General features: G+C 39.1%; 1 protein-coding gene across 7 annotated transcripts in view; it reads right to left on the bottom strand.

The window, feature by feature from the left end:
- The window catches only part of LRRC49 (leucine rich repeat containing 49), a 132563-nt gene that overhangs the window by 11213 nt on the left and 97347 nt on the right, over positions 1-24003 (bottom strand). For all 7 annotated transcript variants that reach the window (XM_048866937.2, XM_048866938.2, XM_048866942.2 and 4 more), the window contains 3 exons: positions 17252-17406; positions 2895-3132; positions 711-896 (listed from right to left, as the gene is read on the bottom strand). In XM_048866937.2, the coding sequence (XP_048722894.2) occupies positions 711-896; positions 2895-3132; positions 17252-17406 (579 nt within the window). The remainder of the gene's footprint in view (positions 1-710; positions 897-2894; positions 3133-17251; positions 17407-24003) is intronic.

The following is a 24003-nucleotide window of genomic DNA, read 5'->3' as shown; positions in this document are numbered from 1 at the left end:
ATAGAAAGTGAGCACTGTAGACTTTGTATTCTGTTTTGTAACTGAAATCAATATATTTGAAAATGTAGAAAACATCCAAAAATATTCAAATAAATGGTAGTCTATTATCGTTTAACAATGCGATTAATTGCATGGTTAATTTTTTTAATCGCTTGACAGCTCTTATACATATATAGCTATATCTATATATGTAAGGGCTGTCAAGCAATTAATTAAATATATATCTCCAATGCCAATATTTAAATTCCTTTCAAACATATTATAATAAACCAGAGAAAAGCTTGTTACAAGAAACTGAAGAGGTGAAGTGTATGAATTCTTTAAAATTAAAAAAAAAAACACAAATAAACACAAATTGATTTGTGTTTCTTTATCATATGTACTCAGGAACAGGGTTGAACTGTCTTTTCCAATTACCAAGAGCTATAGCAACAATAGGTATTTTTTGGGGCTACATAAGTAAAAACCACAGATTACGTTTGACGAATGCAGAGCAGGGTAAATTATGTCAGGAAGTATATTTACATCTTTTTTACTTTTGCATAACAATGAATGGAGTTGCTCTATTAATTTTATTAATATGTAATCAATATACATTTATGAAATAAGAATCTGTTCTTTAAATTAATGAGCATTCATTTTATAGGAATAATTTTGAGAGGGAAGTTATACGTTCTTTGTATTCCTAAAAAAATATTACTTCCTCTTACCTCAGTTCCATTTATCTTCTGCAGATTAAAATGGTTCAGTCTAAACAGAACATAGTATTTCCACAGAGTAAAGTTGACAACTGGATTTCCCTGAGGATCAACCGTCAACTGTTCCATGCGACGCACCTGTGCTAACGCATTAAACTGCTGCAACATGACAATATTTGTCTCCTTAAACTTCAGGTGCTGTGACAAAAAAACAGTCATGACAAAAAAAGTATGTTAAACTTATGGTGGAGGACACATAAGAGTAAGACAACACAACTGTGTTACAGACAACAAGCTCAGTGTTAGATCAGCTCTATTCCATGCTACTTCAATTCTCCTCAGACATGACTAACCAGCTCTTGGGCCCATCTAAGCAACTGGACTCACTTGATGTGTAGAGCTTTTAATACCTCTTCAAAACAATGTGGCACATGATGCATTCTCTCTTTAAAAAGAAGCCCTCTCCCTTTTGTATCCAATAAATTAAAATAAAAACTGGAAAATAAAATAAGAGATCTCAGTGATACAGACCACTGGTGGCCTCCGAGTGGGAAAACCTTAGCACTTACTTTTTCAAGTGAAGAAGATTGTAAGTGCACAGTCATAGCTATTCTGTATTCTTTATGAAAAAAAAAATGATGAAAAGTCATCGAGTATTAAAGCATGTAAAAATACAATAGGCATTAATTGGTTTGTAAGTTTTCAAAAAGGTGTGACCACAACTTTTTAAAGTATGTATAATGCTATGTTTCAGAGTAACAGCCATGTTAGTCTGTATCCACAACAAGAAAAGGAGTACTTGTGGCACCTTAGAGACTAACCAATTTATTTGAGCATAAGCTTTTGTGAGCTACAGCTCACTTCATCGGATACGCATCCGATGAAGTGAGCTGTAGCTCACGAAAGCTTATGCTCAAATAAATTGGTTAGTCTCTAAGGTGCCACAAGTACTCCTTTTCTTTTTGCGAATACAGACTAACACGGCTGTTACTCTGAAACCTGTCATTAAGACAGACACTTTGCCTTAACTGTTTTGATTAAGTTACAGGTGTATAGGACCCAATTCCCCAGTTTTTTCGATGACTGGTTTATCACACATATTTATTATACCATCATTGTGATTCCTTGGGTTTAAATTGGGTCATTAGCAATAAGAGGGGCAAAACCCCATGCCCCTTTGTAGAAGTGTTGCAACAACAAGATTTGTTTAAACTTTGTATAGAAACAAAAGAGTGGGATAGTTCTACACTGTAATCAAGGTAATAAGCAAGACATATTTTGAGCACGTAGAGTCTGACTGCTTCCTGGTTGTACCAGCTGTACAGATCATGGAATCAGTCAATTCTTCTGCTCCTTCCAACACTGCTTCAGTAGCATCCCTAAAAGGAGGCCACGATAAGCCAGATAGCAGAATGAGGTTTTGAGGAGTTAAAACCTTTGCTGGGATTTTGAAGTCATACCTGGAAATACCTGCCTGAGCTGAAGCAAGTAGGCTCAATTAAGCTCAGAAACTTCTAAAAAAAGCATGGGGTATCTTTATGAGAAGGAGAGGCAGAGGTCTGTTGATCAAAAACCCAGACAGGGAGCTATGAAGGCATATGAGCCTACCTGTTTATACTGTTCTAGTTAGTTTTATGTTATTTGCTTTGATTTTACAACCCATATTGCCTGGAGGGAATGTGGCCAGAGACTTTGCACATTTATGTTTTTTCGGTTGAGCAAGAACCACAGAACTCCAGATAGTTCTTTGCTTAACCAGCACCACCTCTGACCTCTCTGTCTCCAGCTGCTCAGATGCTGGCCTTGATACACAAACAAATACTTCTTGATACATGGAAATAATGGATCAAAAATGTAAAAGTATTGTATTTCCATCTCAAAATATAGAAACCCTTTTCTACTTTATGAAGGGCCAAAAGAAATGTTTGTGACAGAAATAAATTTCCAACCTAAGAGGAATCCCTCAATCTGCCTTGAGAATTCTGACTGAAGTCTCTTGCTCAATCAAGAAGGCCTTATCAAGTCAAAAGTACAATTTAGACAAAACTGAGTTATACAAATAACCCAAATTCATATACATAAGTGATAATAAGCTGAAAAGTAAAGGTTACTTGACCAAAACAAGGTGTTAATAAAGATCATCCAAATATTCTTGTAGCTATTCAGACTTCTGAAGTCTCAGAGGAAATGTCTTACCACAGAATTAGGAAATCTGATCTTCAGTTTTGGTAACACTTGAACAATTTCATCAAATTCTATGAACATAAAGGAGACTGTGGTGATGGTTCCAGCTGTCTGAACGCTCCAATTTCGATCCAGGGATTCCAGAGCTCCAGAACCATACAAGTAAAGAGTATCTCCCTCCACTTCGACTAAGTAAGAATCGAGGCCAGATAAGCCTTGTACAGCATTGCTCAGTATTGTGTCAAGAGACCTGTGAGGGGAAACAAACAGATGTAATATAAAAGAGAAGATATCTTTTGGGGCATTTGATTAAAGTGAATATTAATATTCCAGAAGTCCTACACTTTATCAAAGCCTAACCTCTCAAAAATATCCACTAATTTTGGGTTTCCAACTTCAGGACACCTAGATCTTGATTTTCGGAGATGCTATAAATGCCATCAAATAATGTGGATGCACAGTGTCATTGGAGCTGGGCACCCCAACTCTGTGGCACCCAAAATTAGCAATCATTTTAAAATTGTGGCTCAAATGTTTGATTATTTTGTGCTGGTGTTGATTGCTACAAACAGAACTTCAACGTGTGCATTTGCTCAAATGACTTTACATTCAAATTCAGGGAACAAAACTAAGGACTCGATCCTGTAAAAATTTACCCAACATGCATAATTTCTCATGCAACTAATCCCACTACATTGGTAATTGTTTGCAGGATCAAACCCTGTTTTAAGATCAAACACAAGGACTACAAAACCAAAGGAACAGGAATAATAATGCTATTAACCATAAATGTTGAATAAATAGGCAGTTTCATTTTTTCCTATAAATTGCATCATTCACCACTTAAAAACCCCAGGCCATGTTTTCTGGCCAAGACATTACTTGACTTAAAGATGAGAATACTAAGTCATTGCCTACACATCTTGGGTCTTATTGACCTGATTTAATCCTGTGGGACAAGGATGACTTCTCAACAGCCTAAGGCTCTAGATTAATTTAATATTAAAAACAGTGAATCCAATTCCATGACTTTATCTGAACACCTTATTGTGTCATCTACGATCTTATGTCACACACAACTATTCTTTTGAGGCCTGATTCAAAGCCCATTGATATCGTAGGAAATATTCCATTAAATTGGGTTTTAGAATAGGCCTCAGAGTGATGGTCACCCAGCTCTAGGCTTGGTTTCTGTTTTTTTTCTCCCCTTGACCCATCCTGTCATATTGACGCAACAATATGTCAAGGTGCTGTGGACAGCCATTTATAGGATTCAGATAGCGTTATTGTTTTTTCTCTGATACTTTCAGGGACCATCGCTTAGGCCTGATTTATTTCTGCCAAGCAAGAATCATTTTTACCCAACGGGGTATTTTCTTAGCCCTGCAGTAAGACAATTTGTGTCCGCTAGACACACAGGCCACATATTTCAACTACTTCCTGACAGGGCAGGTTATTGCTCCTTAAAAAGAGCCTGTCAAAACCTCTTTTGATTGACCAGCACTACTCAATTTTTGAAGATCAGCCAGACACTTAAGTCTAATAGCCTCACAACATTCCCAGCTTCTTCTGGCCTGAAGGAAATCTAACACTTTAAAGTGACTAATCCTGATGGTATTAAAATAAATTATAGCCCAGACCCATATCTGGACGAACACTTTTTTCCCTTCAACTAATCAGCATCAAATGTGCTAACTTCTGGAGAGGTAGGGCTCAATTTTTCACAAACTATAAGTTGGCTCACTACTACTTAATAATTCTTTAAAAAAAGAAAAAAGTCTTGTACAGCTGTGTTGAATTGTCTTTAAAGATAATATACCAGATTCTAACTGTGCGTTTTCTCTGCTAGATATCTTCATTTATTGTAAATCTTCATTTCTCTTGTGAGACAGTGTATCATTCTTGAGAAAGAAGAAGAATTAAAGTGGGCATATGTCAAGGTTCCTCCCCCACTCTGAACTCTAGGGTACAGATGTGGGGACCTGCATGAAAACCTCCTGAGCTTACTTTTACCAGCTTAGGTTAAAACTTCCCCAACGTACAAATTAATTTTATCCTTTGTCCTTGGAATATCCACTGCCAACACCAAACTCTAACTGGGTTTACTGGGAAACGCAGTTTGACCACGTCTTTCCCCCCAAAATCCTCCCAACCCTTGCACCCCACTTCCTGGGAAAGGTTTGGTAAAAATCCTCATCACTTTGCATAGGTGACCACAGACCCAAACCCTTGGATCTGAGAACAATGAAAAAGCATTCAGTTTTCTTACAAGAAGACTTTTAATAGAAATAGAAGTAGATAGAAGTAAAGGAATCACCCTTGTAAAATCAGGATGGTAGATACCTTACAGGGTAATTAGATTCAAAACATAGAGAATCCCTCTAGGCAAAACCTTAAGTTACAAAAAAGACACACAGACAGAAATAGTCATTCTATTCAGCACAATTCTTTTCTCAGCCATTTAAAGAAATCATAATCTAACGCATACCTAGCTAGATTACTTACTAAAAGTTCTAAGACTCCATTCCTGTTCTATCCCTGGCAAAAGTAGCATACCAACAGACACACAGACCCTTTGTTTTTCTCCCTCCTCCCAGCTTTTGAAAGTATCTTGTCTCCTCATTGGTCATTTTGGTCAGGTGTCAGCGAGGTTACCTTTAGCTTCTTAACCCTTTACAGGTGAGAGGATTTTTCCTCTGGCCAGGAGAGGTTTTAAAGGGGTTTACCCTTCCCTTTATATTTATGACAGCATATCTTTCACTCTAACATCCACCTATACGAGTAGAGCCAATTGCTTTTTGTCCATCTCCAAAAGCATTTTTGACTTTCTTCCACTTTTACAGCAGTCAGACTCCAGATATGCAACTGTGATCTTTCCCCTTTGACTATTAGAAGTAACTAAAATTAGCAACAAAATTTGATGAATTTCTGTGGTGAAAAATTCCATTTTGTTGAAAATTTAATCAGGAACATTTCTCAGGACCAAGACGGATTTTTTTTTGAGAATGGAGGTGTGTGTGTGTTTTGGGGGTGATCGGGAGGGGGGTGGGAGAGACAACACAGACAGACTGACTCTACAGCTGAACTGTTAGGGCACGGTATAGGCCTCTGTCTCACACTTCCCAAGTGACTTCCATAACCACCAGGATGTATGTGTGAGTGAGAAAGAGAGAGAAAATTCAGACGATTTCCTGTTTATCCCAACGTGGAACAAAAACAAATTTCAAAACACTGTAATTTTTTGCAAAACAGAATTGTTGTTTTCTGGCTAGACCAACTGACTATTCAATTTTAGCAAAGAGCATAAGAGAAAGAACTTTTAGAGAAACAGAACAGCTGACTGGTTTGATCAGGTAAGAGGGTTTATAGCTCACACTATCACCCTCCACACCAAAGCCAACTGCTGTAGTTCATCACAGTGACATGGATTCAGAAGTATCTCCACTCTCATTGCATTATTTAATTCCCTACTGGCCAGATAAAGGATAAAAATGTTTCCTTCACTGATTGGGCAGAAATAAATTTTCTTGTTTTGTAGAGGAAAGAGAATATTAAGATTTATAGAAATAAAACAAATTCAAAATGCAAAAGGTGGCTGAACAGCTTAAAACTCACTCAGGTGGGAGTCCCTTAAACTGGTTCTAAGTATACAGAGGGAGAGATCAGTCTTTAGTGCCTAGATCACCAATACAAAAAGTTAAGATGCCCAGAATTGCATGAAGACATTCTAAAAGGTACAGAAAAAGTTTGCTTTGTTTGAATGTATTTTATAATCTGACTTTTTTGTAATTTTATTTTATTTTTTAAAAAATAAGCAGTATGATTTCTACACGACTGATTTTACAAATTTAAATTACAACTTTCAAAAGAGCATGAAAGTTTATTTTACACATTGTATTTGGTTATAGTAGATTTGGCTAAAAAAAGTCACAACATTCATAGTCAAGAAATTACCAAGAATAAACCAACTTCGCAACCAGTATCCAATGTAGTAAAGAAAATATTACACCAAGATCTTTCCTATAACTGCATGGAAATTTTTTTTAAAGTTCTATTAAAGAAGGGTCTTCTCAAGCAGTCCAAACAGTGAATCGATTAACATATTAATGTTAATCTGCTGCAGCTGTAATATTTGGCATCTTGTATTAATTAAGATATAATTTGCACAAGTGATTTAGAATTAGGATAGAGGATTTCATTGCAACTTGTTCCCCACTGAATTTGAAAATGAGAAGGTCCTTGATTTGTGTAAAAGTAATTTCTGGTGATCAATAAATCAGCACCTCCCGTGGTTATGAGGTAATACATACTTAAACATGCTGATTCACCACTTTACTCACTCCCTGCTTTAATCCTAAAATAGCTGATATATGGATATTCTAAAGCTATGTTGGATATACGATGGAATTACTGTATTAAATACCCTGGCTGTACATGGCAATATCTATATTAGAATACAATAATATTTGAACAAGGTTTCTAATGCTAACAGTGGTATTATAACAAGTTAGCAAATAGCAAATAACAAGTTACCGTCAGCAAATCCAGAGTGTAAAACTATTGTTCATTATTTGCATGATCAATGTCTAACTGTGGCATAAGTATTACTAGGAAGTGTGTAATCCTGTCTTTGTATGGTTGACATAGATCACCTCTAGTCTATCACAAATTCCTACCACTTATGAGCATTCTTATATGTGTGAGAAGTTGCACTAGAAATAATTGACCTATTACTACTATGACAGAGCAGAATAAAGGAAGAAGGGTGGGCTGGAATGATGTCATTCTTTCGTTTAATTTTGAAAGCACAGTTTTCTGAAGTACATTGAACAATCTACCTTTGCAGCAGGACATTAATACCTCTCGGATTACTACAGGTATCACCTTCTCTGTGGAAATAAGTAACAAAGAATTACAATTAAAAGCCTCAGAGGAACAGCCGTGTTAGTCTGTATTCGCAAAAAGAAAAGGAGTACTTGTGGCACCTTAGAGACTAACCAATTTATTTGAGCATGAGCTTTCGTGAGCCACAGCTGATGAAGTGAGCTGTGGCTCACGAAAGCTCATGCTCAAATAAATTGGTTAGTCTCTAAGGTGCCACAAGTACTCCTTTTCTTTTTAATTAAAAGCCTGATTTGGACATGGGTTTTATTCAGTTGAAGCCTTTTCCCAACTTAATTAAATTTAACAATTTTATGTGATTCATAGAAATCAGCAAGAGTTGTTTCATTTCAGTCCTCTTTTACTTTTAATATTTATTTCAAAAATTTTAACATGTCTTTGTGCTCCCTTCAATTCTGAAATCTTACCATTGTTCTCTAATGGGAAAAAAGCAGTGTATATTTCACAAGGGAGGAGACTAACGATGCAAGTGTATAGTCACAAAGGACAATAGGGCCAACAGGGGATGGTAAGGGATTAAAATGAATGAAGAATAGTGATCGAACTTCCCAATTTGTCTTAAAGTTTATCACAACTTTGAAGTTTGATATACTTTAACTCACTCAGTTTTACTCAATTAGTAGCAACAATTCCTTTATAACAAGGTAGAAATAATACCTCTGACACCACTAATGAAACTAAAATAATTATGCAATCATCAATTTACATAAGTAGCAGGGGTCCACACCAGTGCACCTTATGCAGGATATGAGCCTTTGTCTGCTACTTATGTGAATGTGAGATTACAAGAGGTTTGTTGTTTTTTTTTTACTGGCATTATCAGAAGCATTGTTCTCTGACAAATCATGGTTTAAATATCGATCTAGGCATATTATACATAAATTGTTTTCTTCTAAGTAGTTATACAATATAAAAAACCCATAAAATGCCAGACTAGTGCTTCTATGGGTGTTACATATAACGGATACTGTATATTAGAATGAAAATATGACAAAGATGTTAAAAGGAACATTCAAGTTGCTAGGTCTAGCACTCATGAGTTAGGAAATGTCAGAATTAAAGTTGCCTGTGTAAAATTAATTTGCCCATCCTGTGATTATTGTGATACAGTCAATTGTGATACAGTCTTTATGTACATGATCATATAACTTTTTACACAGGACCCCTGCCTCATTCAGTCCAAAAGATGGGCAGTGATCAATTAATGAGCTGCTATTCAATAGCTGTTGTTTTTTCCTCATTATTCAATGTACGGTCATAGGCCTTATTTACTGCACATTATTCAAACCCTGCTCTGAAGACACAATTATTAATTTCCTCGTGGGCTTTTCCACTATAGTAGCTGAGTGCTTCACAAACATTAACTTATCTTTGAAAACTCCATGAAATGAGTGGTACTATTATCCCAATTTTACTGTTGGGAAGCTAAGGTATACAAAGATTAATATCAAAAGCATCCACTAATTTTGAGTGCCCAATTTCAGATGTCTAGGACCTGATTTTTCAGAATACTTACCATTATATAGCACTTTATATATTCAAACATAGAATCCATTAACTTCAGTGGCAGTTGAGAGTAGAGCTAAATAAATAATTTGAAATCTTCTGATGAAAGTGCTATATACAGCCAGGTATTGCCATTAATATTAATAATTGGTTTTTCAGTTCATTAGCCGAACTGAAAAATATTTGGTTGGTTTCAAACAGAAACTGAATTTTTTCAGTTTTTCCTCAATGAAATAACTGGAAAAATTTCATTTGGATTGAATGGAAACACTGAAACAGTTTTGACATTTTCAAAATGTAATGTTTCAATGTTTTCAAAATTTGTGTCTACAGTTTATTCCAGGCAAAACTATAAACTGAATTTGACCCAAATTCATTGCAGTGCTCCAAAAAGTGCTATTTGCTGGAAACATATTGTTCAGCTCTAGCTGGGAGCATTCAGCACTTCTTCAAAGAGATCCCAAGGGTCTGAAGTTAGACCCCCAGAAAATGAGGGAACACATGATGAGTCATAGCGTTTAAAAAGTATGGTTTAAATGACTTGTTTAGTATCACATAGGACCTCTGTGGAGATAGATTCCCATTTTCTAGAGCAGTACTCAACTGCTTTAACCATGAGGTCCTCCTTTCTCTTCTTGCAATCCCTTATCTCATTCGCTACACGCTTTGTAACTTCTGCAACAAATGAGGCAGGGGTCCTATGGACAATAGCCTCCTTTACTACACTACCCTGATTCATCCCAGAATCCCGCCCCACCCTGGACTGGAGCAGCTATTACACAGGGAAAGTTTTTCTGAGTACTCCCATGAGCCCTGGTCTGCAGCATGTTCAATTTCTTTGTGGGGAACGTGCATACTTAGTGAGGACAGCGTTTTTGGAGATTTTAGCTGTTAAAATTGAAGATATCTCCACTGAGTATGTGTGAACTGCTATTTTTCAGAGGCTTAAACAGTGGCCAAATTTGGGCAGATTTTCACTGGGACAGCAAAATGCACATCCCTGAAATCATCCCCCTGCCAAATTTCAAGTCCCTGGTCCAAAGCATGGGGTACTTGAACATTTCAAACAAAAGGTCCCAAGAATTTTTTGACATGGGGGAAAGCCTTGTTCTTGGAAACAGATGAACCGTTCTGGCTGAAATTTTCGCCAAAATATTTAGCCTGAGGCAGACACACGGCATGGAAAATTTCAGCCCAAATCATTGAAGTTACGAAAAGTTAAAAGTCACTGAAAATGGGGTCTTATATATAGAAGTTTTGGGCAACCTTAATAGTAGGCAGTGCTACCAGCCCCACCCATACTACATAAAATGTGCATAAACTACTATTATGTATATAAATATATATCCTTTTTGCAGCAAACTTTCATAAAAGATGAGCTTACGTTTACCTTCTTTCTAATTTTTCCCTTCCTTTGTTCTTATTTCTTTTGCTCACTCAAAATAGCTACCCCTCAGTTTCTTTTAATGTGCCCCCCTTAACCTAGTAATTCTGTATTCAGTATTTTCTAAAATTTAAGTATTTAAGAACATCATTTTAAACTTTTTCTCTTGCTTCAAGATTCTATTTGCTTTTCAGAATCTGCCTCTCTTCCGCCTCTTCTCTGTTCCCTTCCAGTATACTTTATCATTTGTTACGATATCCTTCTCCCCAAATCACACAAGATCCCACTATGGCACTGTTCTCTCAAATTTTTCTAAATGTATTACCCTCTTTTTCCTATGATCATTCACTTCCTTTCCAACACTGTGTGAATGCCAAGGCTATAAATGGTCAAAGTACCGTATTCTCTCCATTTTTAGAGGCCTCCTAAGGTTTGTGAAAACCCAAAGACTCTTTTCATAGCTGATACAGGGATGATGCATAGACATTAAAGGCTAGACCTATGGGCTGTAATTATCCTTTCATGTCTTTTAATGATTTCAGTGGAGCTATGTCAATTTAGACAAGCTAAAAATCTGATCCTGCTTTTTACAAGCACCAAACATTGTGGGGCGTATATTCTTTCTTCAATGCACTTTTACCTTCTTACACAGTTACTTTTATAACTTCCAATAATACAAGTATCATGTATCAATTAGAATAAACTAGATGGCAAAAAGATATTTGCAGGCTGGGACATGACTCCACTCCCCAATCTCTACACATGAATACTGACAGTAAGTAAATCTACTTTAGGTATACTTGGTCCTGCCTCAATGCAGGGGACTGGACTTGGTCTCTGAAGGTCCCTTGCAGCCCTAAATTTCTATGGTTTTACAAATGCAAAGCACACCTTCCTTTTATGATCTTTTGAAAAGACAGGTTTCAGAGTGGTAGTCATGTTTGTCTTTTGGTAATCCTCAGTGGGTTCAGAGGGTAATGGCCTGTAGAATGTGGTGTCAGAGAGTTGTCTAGCAGCCTCTTGTTCATATTCCGACCTATTCATAATGACTACAGCACCTCCTTTTGAAAAGACAGACTCTGATTTTTTAAGGCCAGAAGAGACCATTAGATCCTCAAGTCCAACTGCCTGCATAACACAGGTCATAGAATTCCACCCAAATACCTATGTACAGAACCAAGTAACTTGTGTTTGTCCAAAGCATAATCTTCCCAAAAAGCATTTAGTCTTTATATGGAGATATCAAGAGATGGAGAATCTACCCTTCCCTTAGTAGTTTGTTCCAATGCTTAATGGCTTGAAGGCAAAGCAAACTTGAAAATAAACATTAATTTATTGGAAATCTGTTCCCACCTCAACAAGTATGGGAAAGATGGAGATTGTGAATAGATCCTTTATGAACAATATTTTCAAAACTTTCCCCCCCTTTTTCCAATTAAAAAAATAGACAAATTTCAAATAGCCCTATCTAAGACATCACAAGAGGGACCGAATAGGCCAAAGACCTTCTCTTGTGAAAGCAAATGCTATTTTAGGACCCCTAATCTCAAGACAGAATTTGATCTTTAGTCCTTTTTCCAGCATACTCAGAAACCAGTATGCCTACTGGTAGCTAATACCTGGGAATTTGCAGGTCAGCTTTCCAGTGGAAGAGAAATCAGTGCTGTAAAGATAATAAACTGCCCTTTCTCCCTCAAGGCACACCAGACTTTAAGCAATCTCAGTACTTCCCAATATCTTATTGATCTAGAAAGCAGGCTTCCTGTGTTCCCCTTTATACCCATCAACTGATCTCAACTGGGAATTGAGGTCCCTCTCCTCTCACTTCAATTAAAACTATTCATGTACACCTAGTAGTAGCCAATGTAAAAGTAGGAGAAGCCAATGAATGGCAACAAAGCTGTGCTTTCTGTACATTCTGGGGTATGTCTACACTGGAGTAGAACACCCACGGCTGGCCCTTGTCAGCTGATTTTGGCTCACAGGGCTTGCAGGGCTATAAAATTGCAGTGTAGACATTAGGGCTAAGGCTGGAGCCTGGGCTCTGGGACCCTGCTTCCTTGGGGGCCAGCTTTGGGTGTTTTATTGCAGTGTAGACATTCCCAGAGAGGCTTGGTGGCCTTTTATTTTGTTTTTCATTTATTTTTGAAAGTGTAACAGAAGCCTGTTCAACTTGAACTGAAATCTTTTCATCATCATAACACTCATCATAAAGGGAGTGTAATGGGCTCCCTTGATAATCTCATTATAAGGTATAACACTGTCCCATGGTTATTCTGAATCAGATCATATTGAAATGGGAACACAACTTGAGTTTTCTCAATAATATTCCATAGCAACATATTTTAACAGGGACTGCATTTTAAGTTTATATTATATTTGTAACGGACTTTGAACCACTGTAAACCAATACATATATAATATTAGAAAATGCAACATCTGCACATGCACACTGTTTTAAGTTTCAGCCGAAGTCTCTTTGATTTTTCAAAATATGAAAAGGCAGAAGGATCACAGTAGCAAACTGTGAGGAAAGTTTAATTTTTAATCAAGTAAGCAATTTTAAATTTGAATAATTTAAAAAGCACGTAATTTTGTAGCTGTATGGCTACATAACTAACTGAAAGTTTATGTAGAAAACAACATACTTGGATGATTTGAAAATATGTACATCAACTATTTTTGCAAGGCATACCTGGAACATTATATTGGTACCTTCATTTGAACAGATTTAATATCGAATACTGCTGATGGATATATATGTTTGACCTATTTACAGCTGCCCAATCAATTCACACTTTTTTCTTTTAAAACATCTTGTATCCAGGCTGACTTTTAGGCCTATATAACAAACAGATGGTGTAACAGAGGGCACTCTGGCAGAACACTAATGACAGCAGTGGAATCAGGCCAGTTTGATATATGTTTTGTTGTACAAAGGAAGAATTTATAGTAGGAGTACCAGAGTTAGACACATCACTACACTAATTCTGCCTTAATAGTCTACTATCTTCGGAAATATTCTGACTAAAAAGATATAATGCAGATACCAATATAAAGCAGCTCAACTTTAGGCTTGAGCACACAATACAGCTCACTACTACTTTTTAAGATCCGAGTTTTTAATTTAACAATAGTAAACATGTTTAATTGTCCTTTTGAGATTTTTATTGAAGGAGCTGGATGCAAAAGTAAAAGTGTGAGAGTTATTTACAATAAAGAGTGAACAAATACCTAATTATAAATTTATCAGTAGCAATCAGGAATAGCATTTAACACTCAAGCACATATTCATGCATACCTAGATAACATGCAGAAGCAAAAAAGTCACGCAGATCTTTTTAAATTTTGATAAAACACTAATACTCAGTTTAACATGTTCTCTAATTTTTACTGATAGTAGCTACTGAATGCATCAAAGTGAAAATGCAGAAGAAAAAAGAGCCTAAAGTAAGCTCTCAATTTAATGAGGACTCTATATTCAGCAGAAATCATACATGGGCTCTCAAATGAGGAAACACTTTGGGTGACTGGTGGGTAAGGACATAAGTTGCTGAAAGGATGGAAAATGGAAGATTTTCTGAAGTTCTACTCAAGCATCCCGTCTGCTAATTAAGCTCAGGAGAAGCTTATGATGCATTTTTGTTTTGCAGGAAATGCACTTAAAAGTCCTGGACAAAACCAGATTGGTACTTCTCTAGTCATACAACAACATATACAACTTTTCGCCATGTATATCATGCATAATGTTATACTTGAAACCCCTCTTCCGTTTACAGAGAACGTAACCTAACACACAGCTTTGGCCTAATCATCTTGAGAGGCAGTATGGCAAAATGGAGGAGATGGATTTTCTTTACAACTCTATCAGAAATTATCTTGTCCAACCTCATAGATGCTCAGTTATTTCATCTGTAAAACATGGCGAGGATACCTAAAGCTTTACTCAGTAAGGGTGTGAAGTGCACAGAGTTATTCCAAACAGTCAGAAGAAGAGGCAAGAACTGAACTCATGGTGTCCTTGACTTCGCACAGTGCACTCTCTTCTTTGCTAAAAAGTATTTTTGAAAGGGCACTCTCTCATGCACACTAAAAAACAGCAGCTTTGTTCAGCATTTTTCTTTCCAGTTAAGTAGAAATTGTGAAGTTTTTTTGAAGAGAAGGTCTAAAAGATTTTGAAAAGGGGGAAGTGAATGGAATGTCTACATTTGTGTGAATTTTGAATGCTATGATTTTTGTGCAAAAGGGGTACAAATTTTGAGACATCCCAGGCAAAATTTCTGAAAAGTGAATTCTACCATTTATTTCTTTTTCCAGGATCACTTATCAATGATCATAATACCCTTACAAAAATTCACAGACGCCCCCTTAAGGAGTGCTTTCCATTTTTAGTTTAAAGCAAGCTACTGTTGCAGCTCCAGAGAAGTTTTTAAGGTCTTGTCAAATGGCAAAACCCTGGCTCCATCCCACCTATGGTACTATAACTATCAGTGTCTCCATAATATCTACACAACTATCTCCACTGTTTAGGGCCAAGATATGAGAGAGAGGGGGGGGGGAGGGGAAGGGGAAGGGTGTGTGTGTGAAGGAGAAAGGGGGAGAAAGAAAGTGGATTTCATAGCTGCCATGTATGAGAGAGGCTTGTACACTATGACCCTCCTGAATGAAAACCATGTATTGTAGCACCTGCAGACCTCAAAACAGGGAGCAATATTACGTACTACAGATGACATCCTGGATCCACTGAAATCAGCAGCAAAACTCCTACTTAATTTAGTGGGGCCAGGACTTTGTTAAAAAACCCAGGCATGAATTAGGTACAGTTTTGTTTGTGATCTTTTCTCCTTTTTCATACTCATTGTCTCAAAATATCTACATTGTTTTAACACAGGTTTTTTGTATTTAATTCCAATTTAGTGTAAAATTTCTGTGATACCGAATGAAGGTACAGAGGCATATATAAAGAAAATAAGTATTGTCTTCCTATGTGTTTGAAAAAAAGTGAAGTTTGAATAGTGAAGATTTTCAAAAGCACTTAAGTGACTTAGTTGCCTAACTCCCATGTACAAAGGGACTTAGGCATTTAGGAACCTAAGTATCATTGAAATCAATGCAACTTAGGTTCCTATCTGCCTTTGGCACTTTTGAAAATCGGACCTAGGCTCCTAAGTCTCTTAATCACTGTTGAAAATTATAGTTCTAGTCAACAGTCTTCGGTTGCCTGCTTCTGGATCCCAAATTGCTTCTTCAGTCCTAAGTGTCATCAGTGGCCATAGGCATATTTTTCAGTCTGTATTTGACTACATTCTCGTGAATAGTTCTTTCAAATATGGACCCAACCACTGTTATGAAAGCACCTGTGAGGTACATGTTTTTAACATATTCTTTATGGAGCCACAATTCCCCTTGTAGATCACTTGCAAGGTACCGTTAGTAGAGAATGCAGCTGCTTGCTTAAACCCAATGGTGCTAGATGTAGAGAGCACATTACACCCATTCTCTAAAGTCTTCCTAGGCTTCTTGATACATGTCAAGGTATTCCCTTTGACCAAAAAATTCCTGACTACCTACATAAGTTTTCCTATATAACAGACTTGGAGCTGCTCTGTAATAATTCATGAATACTATATGTTAATTGGGTTATTGGGGATGTTTATACTATGAATACGTTGGTTCCGTAGTAAGAGTATTGTCCAGAAAAACAAGCAAGAAGGAAAACAATGGCTCAATATGAACTACCCTCAGTAAACACTTACAGATTGTTAAGAGACAGTGCTGGACAGGAAAAGACCCAGGAACCCAAGAAAAATCAAAGGACTATAGCAGTTGAGAGAAAAACAGAGACAGAGAGCGTGCACATAGTTTCTTTGGTTTTTAGGAGGGTAGCAGAAGGGTGGGTACAGGGGCTGTTCTGAGAAACCGGACTGACACACAGACACTCACTGAGTGCTTGAAGAAGCTAGACCTGCTTAGGTTATCATCAGGCAACTGTGACCCTCAAATAAGATAGACACATAGGTAAGGCTCTTTATGGTTTGAAAATCCTTTTTATCTTGTGCTTTATTCCTTCCTACCATTAAAATAAACAATACTTTGATATTCAGGAGGCTGTCTGGTCACTAGACACAACCACTGGTCACAGACTCCCAAAGGAATGAATGCAGATACCATTCTGCACAGCTGATAAGACAGCACTCTGTAACCCAGAGCCAGGTTAGAGAAAAATGGAATTCTATCCCAGGGGAGGTAAAGGCACATGGCCTGACATCTGTTCTATTTTTTTCAGACTCTGCCCTGAGCAAGCCATGGGGAGAATGTGTTAGTCTGGGGGTGAAGTCCATCTGAGGTAGACATTGTTCAGTAAGTCCTGAAATTGTTTTTTTAAATTATGTAGAGTGCTAAATGGACACATTTTAGAAATCCAAAAATAAATACACATCTTTATACACATACACTACTTACAGAGATATGTATATACACACACTTACTTATATGAATGGAAGGATGAGTGTTTCCCATTTTTATTATATAAAAAACATTAGCTAGGAAATATACTTCCAAGAAAATACTTGTATACCTGGTTTCTTCAGGAAATACATATGCGGCACTGCCATTAATCTGACAGGAGTCACTGTCTTTTTTATCTTGATCTGAAGAAGTCACAAGGGCAACTCGATTCTGCTGAATCTCCCATTGGCGAGCAATGTTGCCAATTGTCAATCGTTTCTTTTCCTGAAACAGGATATAAAAGCCACATGAAATTATCTGAATGCATTGTTAGTATGTTGGTTTGCACCAGAAGAATACATTCCATAGCCAAACACTAAATGATAGATGGGAGGGGGTGCCTTACTCCTCTTCCACTCTTGGTACTTGCATGCTGGATGGGCCATGATCTCGCCCAAAATTGTCCTTCCAGAAACTGAAGCCCCATCATTGAAAGAGTAACACAACCACTAACTAACTAATCCTCAAACACTGGAGAGAGGGGGGAGAACTCTTGCTCTGCTTGAGCAAAGAAGGGTTAGCTGTCTCCCGCAAGATCCCCCTTCCCTTTAACTCATGGGCAACAGCAATTTACATATTGACTTCTTCCTGTAGATGTAGAAAATTTGACAAGGGATTACGTTGAAAAGCTGTCCCTGTTTTTTTTCTTTTGTCACCAACGGATTACCAAGAATAGCATTCAATGACATAGAGTTCCAGACAATTAATCAATAAAAGAATCCAGATGATATCTTAATATTTAACATTTTATGTTGTTGCATGTTCATGCAACTAAAGACAATTGTCTGTGTATCGGCCTTTTAATACACCCAGCTCTGTGTGGAACTCATTCACTGTGAGATTTAAGTGAAAGGCAGGGGAGGGCAAACTATGGTCCGCAGGCAGGATCCAGCCCGTCATGGTTTTCAATACAGCCCACGGGATTGCCAGCCCTGGGGTGCAGCAGGGCTAAGGCAGGCTCCCTGCCTGCCCTGGTCCTGCACCACTCCCAGAAGCCGCTGGCACCATGTCTCTGTGGCCCCTGGCGGGAGGGTGGGGGGGCAGAGGGCTCCGTGCGCTGCTCTCGCCTGCGGGCACCACCTCCCGCAGTTCCCATTGGCCGGGAACGGGGAACCATGGCCAGTGGGAGCTTTGGGGGTGGTGCCTACAGGTGAGGGCAGCACGCAGCATAGCTGCCTGCCCTACCCCACCCCCGGGAACCACTGCCAGACATGCTGGCCACTTCCGGAAGCAGTGCAGGTCCAGGGCAGGCAGGAAGCCTGCCTTAGCCCCACTGCATGCCACTGCCACCCCAGAGCCATTCGAGGTAAGCAGCGCCGGGCTGGAGCCCGCACCCTGAACCCTTCCTGCACCCCAACCCCCTGCCCTGAGCCCTCTAACCCCTTGCCCTGAGCCCCTCCTGCACCCCAACCCCCTGCCCTGAGCCCCCTTCTGCACTCTGCACCCCCCCCACACCCCAACCCTGAGCCCCCTCCTGCACACTGCATCCCCCAACACACCCCGCACTACCTCCCGCACCCCAACGCCCTGCCCCAGCCCTACATTCATGGCCTGCATACAATTTCCCCCCAAGATGTTGCCCTCAGGCCAAAAAGTTTGCCCACCCCTGGTATAAGGTGACTGTTGATTTTACTAGCTCATGGACCTGCTTCTGAACTGTTCTGAGATTAAAATTTTAAACAATATAAATGTTTTCAAAAGGTAAATTAATTGCTTGTTTCAGTTCGGTTGATTTTGCTGAACCAGATCTAACTGGTATGGCTTAGCCATCCCACTATTACAGTGCTTCTTAATGAAATTTGAATAGATATCAATCTCTGCTATATAAAAGGAAAAAACTGCAAAGAACAAAGTACAAAACACCATCTCTTTCTATAGAACATCCAGGTTACGACACATTGACAAAAGTCAAGAATGTCAAACATTAGTTGATACTATTCCAATCTAAGTCATGCTGCCATAGTAGGGTTGCCAACTATCTAATCACAGAAACCCAAACACCCTTGCCCTGCCCCTTCCCTGAGACCCTGCCCCTTCCTGGAGTCCCTGCCCCCACTCTCTCCCTCCTCCCTCCCTCCATCGCTCGCTCTCCCCAACCCTCACTCACTTTCACCAGGCTGGGGCAGAGGATTGGGGTGCAGGAGGGGGTATGGTTAAGTGCTGTCCGCCCAGAGCCAGCACCCCTCACTTCCTCCGACACCCCAATCCCGAAGGATTGGGGTGCAGGAGGGGGTATGGTGGGCTCTGGGAGAGAGTTTGGGTGTGGGAGGAGGTGCTGGCTCTGGGATGGAGTTTGGGTGCGGGCTCTTGGCTGAGGCAGGGGGTTGGGGGTGTAGGACAGGTGAGGGGTGTGGGCTCTGGGAAGGAGTTTCAGTGCGGGAGGGGGTGTGGGCTCTGGGATGGAGTTTGGGTGCATATGTGGGCTCTGAGCTGGGGTCGGGGGTTGAGGTGTGGGAGGGAGTGAGGGGTGCTGGCTCTGGTCGGGCAGCACTTAACTTGGGCGGCTCCTGAAAGCGACTGGCACATCCCTCTGGCAGTGGCTCCCTAGGCTGGGAGGGCCAGGGGGTCTCTGCATGTTGCCCCTGCCTGCAAGCACCACCACCCCCAGCTCCCATTGGCCAGAGTTCCCAGCCAATGGGAGCTGCAGAGTCGGCACTCAGGACAGGGGCAGCACGCAGAGAGCTGTTGCTCCCCCCTCTGAGGCCACAGGGACGTGCCCGCTGCTTCCAGGAGCAGTGAGGGGCCAGGGCAGGTATGGAGCCTGCCTTAGCCCCACTGTGCTGCCAGACTTTTAGCACCTAAAATCTCCTGGCTTGGCTTCGGTAGCCTCTGGGAGATAGAGTCTGATTCTGGGAGACTCGGCAACCCAATGCCATAGAAATGGACCCTTTGAATTAAATGCATAGAAAAGGTTCTAAGGCATGTATACTCTTGCCCTGCAGTTTGGACTACAGAGGTTTGAACAGCAGTGCACACCAAAGTGCTGCAATGTAACACTCCCCTGTGGATGCTGCAGTCAGAAATTAAAAGGTTCCTGTTCACCGTTTTAATGTAATCCTGTTTGAAAAGGATTACGTCAATGCAAATTAGGTCATTCCAGCAGTGTCCATACAGAGGAATTACAAAGCAGCACTTTGGTGCGCATTTACATCCCTCTATTCTGAGCTACGGGGCAGTGTAGAGAAGCCTTTAATTTAAAATTTCCAGGCTCTGGTTGGTATTTGTCAGAATATCAGTGTTATTTAAAGAAAATCTGTAGGGAACTACACAGAGCTCTTTTTAAGGTCTGGGAAAAGTACAGCAAAATGCAAGGTGGAACAGATTGTTTAGCGTGAGTAGTTAGCACACATTGTAAGGAACCGTTCAAGGTAGAGTGACCTGCTAACACCTCTGCAACTTTTTTATGGTTGGCTAGCTATTCTTTGTCCACATTTTATTCAACTGCTGAACTTTACACGTCTTTCAATTCCAGACTGTTACTTTGAAAAGTGACAATGTTTCTTCTAATCAGAGAGTTGTTTTTAACCTCCCTTCTCCTTATAAAATAAAGCAGCTGGTCAACATGACTAACAAAGAAAAGCTCTCAATAAAAAGACTGAGTTCAATGAAGCCATTAAATGTTTAATAATTTATCTAAAACACTGTTGCCATCGTTTTATTCGTATTCAATGTCTACTACACTGCAATATACTATTCCATGCTTTCACCTCTTGTTTATGAAATTCTTCATCTTGAAATATTGTTAAATTTTTCACTAGCTCTATGTTGGGCTACACTTTGAAATGATTCGGACGTCGGTGTAGTAAATGGTTGCCCATTTTAGTCACTGCTTTATGCAAACACCACATTATAATGGTGCTCAAAATCATGCACTGGCACCTGCATGAACTTCTGATTTTGCACCACAGAATCACTTGACAACCTACCCACTGTTATATCCTCCTGTGCATCTAGCACCCACGAGCCATCACTTTCGCTTTATGTTTCTACTATAAATGCTTAATCCTAACCCTCGCAACATTTGGCTTCAGATTTAACAGCTCATTTAGATTTAGGCGAAAGGGAGCAGTTTGCAGCTCTTCTAGAACTATATTTTAGGCTACTGGTTTGCAGACTCAAGAAAACAACAGTATATTGATTTACATTTGGAAAGTTATCTTTACAACCAAAAAGGTTAGAAGCTTAGTTATTTTTTAAACGAAAGCTTACACTTTGAGGTATGGAACGGATTCTGTGACTGTTCTGTAAAATGGAGCTATTATTGTTTTGACATCTATGTCAAGCACTTTGACATCCACAGAAGAAAAAGCCCTATGAAGTCATTGGTGCTGGAACAATTTTTACAGTGGGGATGCTGAGAGCCATTAACGAAAAACTGTAAACCCTGTATATAATGGAAACTACCTCAAGCCGGGGGGGGGGGGGGTTGGAGCATCCCCTGCACTCTTAGTTCCAGCACTTATGTATGAAGTGAAAAGTAGTATTATCCTCATTTTACAAATAGGAAAAATCAGAGACACTGTTTGAATGGTTTCAGAGTAGCAGCAGCCGTGTTAGTCTCTATCCGCAAAAAGAAAAGGAGTACCTGTGGCACCTTAGAGACTAACAAATTTATTAGAGCATAAGCTTTCGTGGGCTACAGCCCACTTCATCGGATGCATAGAATGGACCATATAGTAAGAAGATGTATATATACATACAGAGAAGGTGGAAGTTGCCATACAAACTGTGAGAGGCTAATTAGTTAAGATGAGCTATTATCAGCAGGAGAAAAAAAACTTTTGTAGTGATAATCAAGATGGCCCATTTAGACAGTTGACAAGAAGGTGTGAGGATACTTAATTTAGGGAAATAGATTCAATATGTATAATACTAGGTTAAGCCTTAGCCTGTATACCAAAAGACCTCGTATCAATGCTTGCGGATGTGTGACCCTGGCCAAGTCCCTTAAGCTCTGTTTCCATTTGGAAAATTAATCTTTGGGGCAAGGACTGCCTCTCACTATGTGTTTGCATAATGGCTACCCAGGGGGAGATATGTGGGCATGACTGTAATGCAAATTTAGCTACAGATGTGAGAAGCAGAACTTAATGACTGTACAGTTCTTCGAAAAGAGAAAGCAGTATATAAAAAAACCCAATACTTGGCATTTCCTGACCTGGGTGCTTATCTATGTAGTCTAAACATTTTCTTAAAAACAATTCCATACAAAAAACTCTTTAAATTTATCCATTCATTGTTATACAATAAAGGGATTAAAAACCAAATCTTTGAAAAGCACATCACCACCCTCATACTCTAGTTACTGTACTCAACTGTGAAACATTAAGGTTCATTTTCCCCCTTTCTAAAGAAGGGGTTAGTCGACTACATTTTAAAGCCTTATGAGAATATGAGTTTCAAGATGCCTAACAGGAAAGGTCTTCACAATCAGATTTAAAGTCTATGGGAACTACAGCAGATTATTCAGAGAGGTTGAATTTAAAATGTTTCTACTGGTTTTCAAGTCTTTGCCAGTTTGAGACATATATACTATACATGCACTGGGGAACACTAGTTGAGCCAGTAAGATCTCTGAAACCAGTACAAACTTTTTAATGCAACCACTACATATGACAGAGAGACCAAGAAATAATATAAAATCATATCAGTAAAATATAAATTGCAAGGTATTGAAAGGTTTACACTACTCTTCCAAAGGGTTTCAGATTAAAACCAATAGAATTACATCTCTTTGGAAATTAAAGAGATTTGAAAGGTAGGAATTATTTGTTTACTGGAAAACAGAACTACAGATGAGAGACAAAGCCTTTATCAGTCAGTGTGAACATCTAATTTAGTTCAAGCTCATCAGACTCAACCATTATTTTGACAGCCTTCTGTATATATTACAACTTGTGAAAAGAAACCAATGCTGTTCTCTATGGCTAATTGTTTTGTCCGTGCTTTAGCTAATCACTAACATTTTATATAGCAAACTTAGAGACAAGCCGAGGAGTTAACTGAATAACTGCTATTCAGAAAAGGAAACAAATGAGCTTCACTTGAAGATTTCCATTAAAGTGAAAGGAATATTGAGAAATATGACAGATATTTTATTTTGTAACCACACCATGAACATTATCATACAGCATATTGATCCATAAGACTGGAGCTACATAAGAATACACTATATAAGATGTGTTTTAATTAACCAAAAATGACATTGGGCCAGATTCACCTTGGGTTTCTGCCAGCATAAACTCTGCCACACAAGTCCTTGGTGGTGGAAAGACTATCAGGGGTTAATGTCACAGAGGTGTAAACCACCTCAGCATCCATTACAGTGGGGAATCATTGAATGCCAATGCCACTCAAAAGCAGGCAAGATGAAGCTGGCATGGAAATGGAGGTTACCTGTCTGAAATTGGAAGTTCTTTTGAGACCTGTGGCCCTTATCTATATTCCACATGTGGTATGCATGCACTATATGTCTGAGTCCAGAAATTCTAACAAGCAGCATCCATTGGCCCACACCTGCACAGTAGACCTCCTCATGCTCCCAACCGAGAGTATAAGAGGCAATGTGTACTGATGCCTCTGAAGTTCCTTTCCTTACCATAAGTCCAACAGGACCTGAGACAGAGGGGATGGAGGGCAGGTAGTGGAATGCAGATAGGGACCACACTTCTAAAAAAACTCCCAGTTACAGGCAAGTAACCTCCATTTCTTCATTGAGTACTAGTCCCTACATGTATTCCAGATGTGTGTAACTGACAAGCAGCGCTCAGACTAGAGGTTGTGAGGAAGCCGGCAGCAAAGATGCTCACAACACTGCAGTTC

This window comes from Caretta caretta, chromosome 10, assembly GCF_965140235.1.
Source record: "Caretta caretta isolate rCarCar2 chromosome 10, rCarCar1.hap1, whole genome shotgun sequence".
Classification (NCBI taxonomy): Eukaryota; Metazoa; Chordata; order Testudines; family Cheloniidae; genus Caretta; species Caretta caretta.
The sequence above is the reverse complement of the archived record's forward strand: the minus strand, read 5'-3'. Positions and strand labels throughout refer to the sequence as shown.